The sequence below is a fragment of the Aulostomus chinensis genome, chromosome 13 (assembly GCF_037954235.1).
Source record: "Aulostomus chinensis isolate RoL2024-O1b breed Wild chromosome 13, RoL_Achi_v1.0, whole genome shotgun sequence".
Lineage (NCBI taxonomy): Eukaryota > Metazoa > Chordata > Actinopteri > Syngnathiformes > Aulostomidae > Aulostomus > Aulostomus chinensis.
The window spans coordinates 16183055-16192166 of NC_141332.1; the positions used below are offsets into that span (position 1 = coordinate 16183055).

The window sequence follows — 9112 nt, forward strand, 5'->3', positions numbered from 1 at the left end:
GATCATCTTTAATTTGGTATTCATAAAATAATGGTTATCCATTTACACATGTGGAATGTTGGAGCACTTGTTATTACAGTGTCAGGTAGCCTATTTATGCATATATTATAAATTATAAAGAGTAAAAAAAATAACTTCCCTACACTATCTTTAAAATTGCTAATATACTTGATATACAGTACAATACAAATAGCAATATTAGTATGGCAAATATATTCTTTTGTTTTTCTGACCCAGTATTCCACATCCCAAGTCAGACTCATACACAGGCGACTTTAAGCAGGCTTGAAGGGGCCTGATCTAGCCCGGTATACAGCCATTACTGGTCCAACATTGACCCTGTAAATTATTATAGTTCTAATACCAAATTGTTTGAATAAAACTATCAGGGTGTACCCCTATTTAGCCAATGATCTCATTGCAGGAACATGCTGTGATGTCACCGATGATGTCACTATCCATGGTTGTGCTCTGAGGGGGCAAACCTGACCAAGCATTTGTCACTCCAACAGGCTGTAGGGGGGAAAAAAAAACACATCCCTGTCTCTTTTTGTTGTGGTGTGATTGAGGAACAGAGACACACACACACAGACATTTTCAATGTTGTGATCGATTTATGTTTATAGAATCTCACTTGTGTGTAAGAAAATCTGATTGTCAACATTTCTATCCTATTTTATGTGTTTCAAAAACAATGATATGCAACAACAAAGCGGTTTATGAAAAAATACATTATACTCTTTAGTATTTAGCTGACTGCAACAGATAAACTGGCTATGAGTAAAAGCATCTTTAATGTATGTAGCTTTTTGCTGGGCCAGAATCAAACCAACTTCCAACTAAGACTTAATCAACAATCCTTTGGTCTTTTTGTTAACTGCCACAACTTTCCAAGGACTCTGCTTCAACTAAAGCTCCGCCATCTTCTTCTGTCTCACTGATTTTTGTTGCATTTTCCTCCTCACCAGTTCGTTCTGCCTCAGCAGCTTCTCCCCCTCTCTCATCGCCGCAATCCAGTGTCCTGCTCTCATCAGACTCCCCCTCATCCTTCTCTGTCAACAGCTCCCCAGCTGCCTCCTCTACTTTCTCTTCACCTCCCTTACCAGCCTTTTCTTTCTCTTCTTTTTCTTTCCTCTCTTTTTCTATTTTGGTGAGGCTGTGGCAGAGGGACTGAACATAAGTAAACACGCACATGGGGTCTGGGTTGTTTCCCATCATAAGCATGTCATCCACTTCCAGCAGGGGGCAGCAGTCAGCTTGGGACCTGGTGTGGATGGGGGTGTTTCAGGGTGAGAAAGGGCAGAGGAGAAAACACAAATCAGCACTATTACTGACTAACATTGTGGAGCATTTCACCAAAATCTAGAACTTTTTAATTTTTATTTTCAAAGGGTAAGTCAGAGCTTTCTATCTCTCCACTTGCGTGTCAAGTAGTAGAAAAAAAAAGGAAGAGAAAATGAATTCCTCCATACTCTGCAGTCTGGAAGGCCAGAGTGAAGTTTTTCTCCCTCTCTTTTGAATTCAACGAGCTGTAGTCAAAAGCGTCAGGAAAAAAACGATGGATCAATGCGCAGAAAGCCAGCCCATCACTCCAGGAGGATGAGAAGTTTTCTATGTTGACACCCTAAAAGATCAAGAGACAGAAAAATATCAGGTGAAGACACATAGGCACCTAGGACTCTTTGTCCTGTCTTATAAATTCTATGATCTCAAATTAAGAGGACATATCAGGGTCATGTGATTCATCACCTAAAGTCCCCCGTGTTGATCTCACCTCATACTTGCGAGTCTTGTTGCGGCACCACTGGAGAATCTTCTGTTTGATTGAAGCCCCTGTGGCTGCAGCTGAAGCAGACTTTTGTATTTTGAAGTTTCGTGGTATAGGTGTTCTAAAATATCACAGAGATTCCTAATTAAACCTGATCAATACTGATCACTTCCTGTTTCAGTGCTGTGTATTGACTTACTCAGGTGCACCTTGCTGGAACTTTGCAATGATGTCGTTCTTGGCTGAAGCTCTGATAGAGCGGGCAGAGGGTCTTGGACGGGACAGAGAAGAGGGAGCGCCACTCTTTCTTTTTGGCTTTGCTTGCTTTTCTGCTTCCTTCAACTTTTCTTTGTCTTTTGCTTCTACTTCTTTGACTTGTTTTTTCTTTTCTGCTCCCTTTGCTGTGGCTCCATTCATACCTTTCTCCTCTTCATTTGCCTTTTCCACAGCTTTGGTTTTTACTTTCTCTTTGCTTTCATCCTTCTTATCTTTTCCAGTCTCACATTCTTTCACCTGTTCATCTTTCTTATCCTCCTCCCTTTCTGCTTCCCCTTCCTTTTCACCACCTTTTTCTGCTTGAGCATCCTTCATGTCGACATGAGGGGGTCCTTTGTCATTATCTTTTCCAGCCTCTTCAGTGTCACCTTCAGCTGGCTTTGATGCCATCATCTCTCCAGTGCAGGCCTCCTCTCCTCCTTCTTTTTGTATAATATCCTTTCTTTTCTCCTCTCCTTCCTCCGATACCCCCTGAGCTTCCACTGTCTCCCCCTCAGGGCCTCCCACCATGTCCCCCTCTGGAGTCCCTCTCCCTGGATCTTTGCTCCCCTCCGGCTCCCATTCATCTGTCTGAACATGTAACATAGAATCATACATAAATATAAATGCAAAGGATGTTTGTGCATTCACACTGTTTGGTTTTCTTGACGTGAGCAATGAGGGATGCACACTCACACATTTATTTATAACAAGTACATCTGCTGACAACATGCAGGACTTTAAGCATCTTTTATAGGTTTCTACATTTTCTTGTTAATCAGACTCAAACGTAATCAAATTAACATGTTATTTAATGTACTGTGGCCACGAATATCATCTTGATGACATCTGTGTAGGATGTGTCACCCCACGAGGCTGTGAGCTTGGCTAACAACTCATGAGAGCCTTCTGCAGTTATTAACATTTCTTATATGATCAGTTGCTGGTGTCAGTTGTGCATGGGGAAGATGCTTGTTTGGGTTTTCTAAATGTTGGAAGAGATCATTATTCTCATTTGTGTAATTACGTATAAACATATTCCTGAAGGGATCGAGAGAAGCACTAGTCAACCCACTTCATTCATTCATTCATTCATTCATTCATTCAGGATGGAGTTAATTGTCACTTTGTTCGTTATTCTGGGATTCTGGAGGTTGGTGCACTATTCATAGAAGTTTTCCTGGCAGCGTTTATCACACAGGTCAGAGGATATACTAAGTACAGCCCAACTGCTGTTATTCAAATCACAATTTTAGTTTGGTACGTGTCAAAAATACAGCAGGAGATGTTATTACACTAGTGGTAATCTTGTTGTAAGAAAACTTAAACTTCTTTTTGAGCAACATTATGTAATATCAACTAAAATTAGTTGCCAGACTTCACTCTGGGGATAAAATGTTCCTTGAACAAACAGCATAATGTAACGTGAGTGTCACACTTATTTAGATCTGGCAGAGAGCTTGAACTCTCAGATGGGCAAAGAGCCTATGGCTGTTTTTAAATAACACCGGAACTTAAAATACAAGTCAAAATCATCTTCATGACAGCAGCTCAAACTCTGACACAAATCTTTTGTCTCTCGATGTGCTCTTCACTATAAGATATCTCACATTTATTTTGTCATGTGTGATCTCATATGAAGAGATCTATTGCCAAAGCCGATTAAGGCCTTGAATTCAAATGGATGAAAGATTAATTGAAAATCCATCCGTCCATCCGTCCATCCATCCATCCGTCCGTCCATCCGTCCATCCGTCCATCCATCCATCCATCCAGTTTCAACCGCTTATCCACAGTCAGGTCACAGAGTAAGCAGCTTCAGCAGGGAATTCCTAGAATAGAAACTATGATAAAATAAATCAAAGTAGAAATTACATTAGTGTTTACACATTTAATTATTTCGAATTTGTTTGTTCAACCTCAGGAAACTTTTTTTTCCTGTTTTTCTCTTCATATATCACTCCGCAATTTAGAAAATCCTCACAAAATGTGCATCGTCGCTCTGGAGTTTCCTGCAACTATATTCTAAAGACAGCATCAATAAATTATCCGTATGTAGCCACATGTAACTCTGTTGATGACATCGAAAATGAAGAGTCGCCCCAGGTCAGGCTTTTAGTCATCGGTGAAAATAGTAAAGACGAGTGTGTGAATGTGTGTGTGTGTGTGCGTGTGTGTGTGTGTGTGTGTGTGTGTGAGACAAATACTCATTATTGCGTGTTGTAAGTCATGCAGGTTTTGCAAATGTGAAAACGTTAAAAGCATATACCTGGTTTTTGCTGGTGTCTGTCTGAGTATTCGTCTCTGAAGCCTCGGACACCTCCTGGTTGGCTGTTTCTCCATCCATAGTTGATATTTATGATAATTCACTAAATAAAAGGTAAGATTTAATTTCTTCCCAACTAGAATGCCTCCTTGTTTGAAACTACAGTCTCGCTGCTCTTAAACAACCCCTCCTAGATGAGTTTAATTCAGTCAAAAGGTGAAACCTCTTCACTGAAGTCCTGCGCTCTCACAACTCTCTGCCTCTTCCTCTGTCCTTGTCTGTTTGTGGTGTGTGTAAGTGTGTGTTGTTTTGTGGATATCCCTCTGCCCCTTCACCCAACACCCCCCTCCCTTTGCTTTGTGTGGATGCCTAGGCTTCTTTATCTGACCTTTCAAACAACACAGGGCCCTGAAATAGAGTCACAGTGACATCGGCGCAGTCCACCATGCCGGACAGCTGCATTTGCTGTGGAAACGGTGGCACTACAAACACACGCACATGGATGGGTGTATGGAATCCAATAAACACCATGCATGCTCACATACAACACACCAAGAAACAATTTACCGCTTCTGAGTTTGAAGTGTTGATTTAGGTGCAGTCCTTTAATACGGGCATGTTTGAATGAGGGCAAGATTCTCCATCACTTTTCTGTTCTCCCATCTGACAGCTTGTTGATCCGTTTTTAGTAGCCTTCCACTTAGCAGTCCCTCAAGTATCATAAACAGCTGGTTCATAAGCAAATAAAAACAAATAGGGAAACAAAACTGGTCAAGCGCCTTAATGTTCCCTCACAGCAGTGCATTTGCTCCTTCAACACAGATGAAAACATGTTAAATATAAATGCATCCTCACTGTCATTATCCTCTCCTATACCCCCCACCTCCCGCTGTCTTGGGGGCTATAAATATGTCATTGCCTTCTTGTGTGTCTTATCTGTGTCGCTCCTTCTAGCTCTGAGTCAGTCAGAGCACCAATGTTTCATTTATATATTTTTTTTGTGTAAAAGTAAGGCTCTTGACACGATGAAAAGGGAAATCCAGCAAAATTGATCAGATTGTGATAATTTTTTTGTCCAATGTTAATTTGGTAATGTAGAGTTTACTTTCAGGTTTGAGGTTGAGCACTCAGTTGTGACAGTTATGTTACAGTTAGTATGCAGATTTACACTTGAAGTCAGCAAACTACAGGCTGCAGATACAGTAGTTGACCTTGGAACCTTAGAGGCAGCCAGCAAGTGTAAAGTTTTCCACCAGAGAAGTTTGAAATAATTTTACACCTCAGCTCACTTTTAAACTGGGCAAGTGGTTTTATACCAACTCCATGTGCCAGCACCACAATCAGAGCATAAAGTCACTCCTGTGCATTTGGCATAGTTTGCACTCTGAAGAGGGTTTCCATTTGCATGTTTAAATGCAAGATGCTTTCAGGCAGACCCTTTAACAAATTACAGGGTTCATGCCATCCACTTAGCATTTAGGTACCTGAAAAGTGAAATATCAGTACAGGTTAAGGGCCCCAGTAGGTTATCTGGACCCATCATCCCTTGCCTGGGATGTAGCCACCTAAGTAAGGGTGAATTTTGTTGTGACACCATAGGATTCTACAGGCGACTCGTCCAGGGTGAACCCCATCTCCCATCCAAAGGCTGGGATAGGCTCCACCCCCCCCCCCCCCATCCCCATGTGACTCTTAACAGGATAAGTGGTAGAAAATGGATGGATGGATGGATGGATGGATGGATGGATGGATGGATGGATGAACACCAAAGGATTCTCCATAGTTGCAAGTAAAGCGAACTTTCCAGGGTCAACCCCGTCTTATTTAACTATAGTGAGGATAAAAGCCCCAGTATCCACCTGGGCTTGACTCCGGCTGAAGCTGGCACGTTAATTGTTGCCCAGCAGACTTGATGGGAGGAGATGGAGCCTGGTAGCCTAGTTCCTCAGTCTATGTCTCAAAGTCACCAATCTCAGCAAGTTTTTCAGAATGGAAGAACTCTTCCCCCTGTACTGCGGTCCAGGTGGAGGTAGGAGAGGACTCGCATATTCACTTCCTCTGGGGCCTGCACTCCCCTCACCCTGGGGCGAGGGACTTGGGGGAGCTGCAGCTCATGGAGTCAAGATAATGAAACACAACACATGGAGGAATCTTGTGTCAGTTTTAATATGAGCCAACATCAAGCATTAGTACCTTATTGGGCACCAGGCTGAAAAGCAGCGCCTGGCAGTGTTGAGACGGCAGGGTGTGGCACAGGCTGGTGAACAAGTTGTTAGGATACATGAGAGAGAGCAGTGGTTTAGCAGGTGCAGACCAGCTGGAAGGGCATTTGTGTAACTGCTACCATATAAAGCACTGGGTTTAGCACCTGGAAAAAAGGCTCTTGCAAAGCCAGCGCTTACCCTGAGAAACCATGAGCTGTCGCCGTTTTGATTGCTTACACTGAAGAGATGCTCAGATGTGAAAGGTTCTATATACCAGACTGACCAGTCAGTTAAAAGTTAACGATAAGACAGCTGCTGGACAGACTCTCTGGTGAGGGGGGAAATCACTCCTAAAACCTAAGTTAGTCTGACAGGTGCCAAACATTAATAGCTTCCTGTAACTAATAGCTTTATTGGTGTTTGCCGGAATGAATTCCAACCGTTTTTTTTTTGTAGATTTCCACTTTTATACTTTGTCCTTGTTTAGGCACATTAATGCCTTGAGGTATTTTTTAAATTGTTATTGCACTAATATTGGGTTTGTATTAAAAAAATTATGAACTTTTGACCTTAGGCCAAAAACAAAGGCTCAACCCCCCCCCCCAAAAAAAGGTTTTCTGATCACACAGGACAGACTGATCAGAACATTTTGATTTGACTTATTTAAAAACAATTTTCCTTACATTTACCAGGTGGACAATTATGCAAAAATACTAGAAGGGAAATTTTGCCTTGTCAATGCCTGTGGACACCAATTTACAAACGTGAGTAATTGAAATCGGAGGATTTGAACAAGCTGACCGAAATGACTCAGTAACTTCCAAGTGATTGAATAAGGTGAAAAATTCCCTTTTTAATTGAGTAAAAAAAAAAAAAAAAAAAAATTAAACAAAGCTTAAGATTGTAGTTTCTAAAAGGTCATTAAAGGTATATAATGCAGGCCTTGAGGAAATTTCATGAGGAGCCATTGGGCCTTAAATTTGATTGAGTAGTGACAGGTAGGGCTCATGGTGTTACATGTGCAATGCAATAGACGTTATCTCAGCTAGAGAATTCCTTCAGACATTCCGGTGTGTTTTATTTTCCTTCAAGATTTTAGTCAACATCATTTTAAAACACAATTACTGTTGTCCAGCATTAAGCTGGAAGAGTTTTAACTAGATTAGTCCAGACTGCTTGATCTCACTGAAGTCAGTAAGCCTTTGAGGGGACTGAGTTGCTTGGAGTCAGGTCATTCCAGTGAACTGGGATAAACTTGTTCACCCTCCAAGGTGAATTTTGACAAGATGCTTTATTGAATTCCATAGAGCACATTCCTGCTGATGCAATCCTTCAGTATCCAGGTACCTTAGAGAAAGCGCAACATTAGCACACTTAGTTTCATATCATCTGGATCAGACACGTCAACACTCACCTTTCCCTGATTAAAGCCACCTGATCGGCTAGGCTGGGGCCCAGGTTTACCCAGCTGCATGAGGCCAGCAAAGTGAACTGCTGGACTACCTCCTGCACCAACATTTCCATAAGGCAATGCAATCGGCCTTCTGGTCAAAGGTGCCCCATAGTTTGGTACAGAAATTGGGTCAAATGAAGTGTAGCCTCCCCCCCCATAGTGGCTTAGCCCAGAAGGAATGCCTGGAGGGTAATGCCATGTTGACATGTAGCTGTTGGGGTAGAAGTGACCACCTGAACTGGACTGTAGCTGAGGTTGGATGAGCTGTCCAGCAGAGGCTGGCATTATGGGGGGAGCTGGAGCCAGGCGGCCTTGTTTTTCAGTCTCACTTATAGATCCACCACTTTCAGTAGTGGTCTCAGAGTGGAAGAGTTCTCCTCCCTGGAACTGTGGTCCAGATGGTAGGGGAGGACTCACATATTCACTTCCTCTGGAGCCAACACTGTCCTTACTCCTAAAGGTAAGATCCGGAGGCGAGACAGCCCAGTTTGTTTCTGGAACAGAAGTTTAGAGAAAGGTAGCAACATTGAAGTGGAATCAGAATTTACCATTTTTTCAACAGCATGTTGAGTTACCTTCTAGTGCACCAGGTTGAACAGCAGCTCCTGAATGTGTTGTAATGGCAGGGTTTGGCCTGTAGGAAACAACCCTGGAGCCTGGCTGAGCAGACCCTGAAGAACTCGAGACAAGGGATGGTTCTGGTCTTCTCTGGACACCAGGCTGAATGTAACCAGGCTCCTGTTGTGGTCCAAGCTGGTGACCTGGTTGGGAGACTCCGTGAGGGGGACCATTGTAAGGTCTACCAGGTGCAAAGTGGCTGGAAAGGACATTTGTGCTACCGTGTGACACACTGGGGCCAAAACCTGGGCAACAAACACATGGGTTAATTTAATTGAGAACGTTAAGTTTTCTCAAGGGAGAATGTTTTACCTTTCTTGACAGGCACTGAACAAATATCCCCAACCAGCAAGGTAAAGAGCAGAGCCCTAGAATTTTAAGAAGACATGATAGCAATAAAAACTCTTCAGAAAACACCCAAGATGAAGTCAATTGACTCCAACTGCTCACCCTGAGAAAAACTGAACAGTCATCATGTTGACAGCTAACAGTGGAAAGGTGAGCAGATGCGAAGGGTTTTATAGATCAGCCTTGACCAATCAGGACTG

General features: G+C 42.5%; 2 protein-coding genes across 2 annotated transcripts; both read right to left on the reverse strand.

Annotated features, from left to right (window-relative positions):
• Window positions 1–615: 615 nt before the first annotated feature.
• smtnl1 (smoothelin-like 1) lies at window positions 616–4607 on the reverse strand. Its single transcript, XM_086222657.1, has 5 exons — window positions 4293–4607; window positions 1968–2614; window positions 1775–1889; window positions 1473–1624; window positions 616–1264 (listed from the first exon to the last, which is right to left on the reverse strand). Exons 1-5 carry the CDS (start codon window positions 4368–4370, stop codon window positions 874–876), a joined length of 1383 nt encoding a protein of 460 aa, XP_086078783.1. The 5' UTR covers window positions 4371–4607; the 3' UTR covers window positions 616–873.
• Window positions 4608–7546: 2939 nt separating this feature from the next.
• Window positions 7547–9112, reverse strand: LOC147251168 (uncharacterized). The gene is made up of 5 exons (XM_086222658.1): window positions 9015–9112; window positions 8877–8932; window positions 8522–8809; window positions 7908–8440; window positions 7547–7840 (listed from the first exon to the last, which is right to left on the reverse strand). Exons 1-5 carry the CDS (start codon window positions 9038–9040, stop codon window positions 7826–7828), a joined length of 918 nt encoding a protein of 305 aa, XP_086078784.1. The 5' UTR covers window positions 9041–9112; the 3' UTR covers window positions 7547–7825.

Bases quoted from the DNA above. Each gene is read 5' to 3' on its own strand.
- smtnl1 (XM_086222657.1), bottom strand. From the start codon at position 4,370: ATGGATGGAGAAACAGCCAACCAGGAGGTGTCCGAGGCTTCAGAGACG. The intron at 1,625-1,774 runs GTGAGATCAACA...TTGATCTTTTAG, and splicing joins ACAAGACTCGCAAGTATGAG to GGTGTCAACATAGAAAACTT. The intron at 1,265-1,472 runs GTATGGAGGAAT...CATCCACACCAG, and splicing joins CTGGCCTTCCAGACTGCAGA to GTCCCAAGCTGACTGCTGCC.
- LOC147251168 (XM_086222658.1), bottom strand. From the start codon at position 9,040: ATGATGACTGTTCAGTTTTTCTCAGG. The intron at 8,933-9,014 runs GTGAGCAGTTGG...TTAAAATTCTAG, and splicing joins ACTGTTCAGTTTTTCTCAGG to GGCTCTGCTCTTTACCTTGC. The intron at 8,810-8,876 runs GTAAAACATTCT...TTTGTTGCCCAG, and splicing joins TTCAGTGCCTGTCAAGAAAG to GTTTTGGCCCCAGTGTGTCA.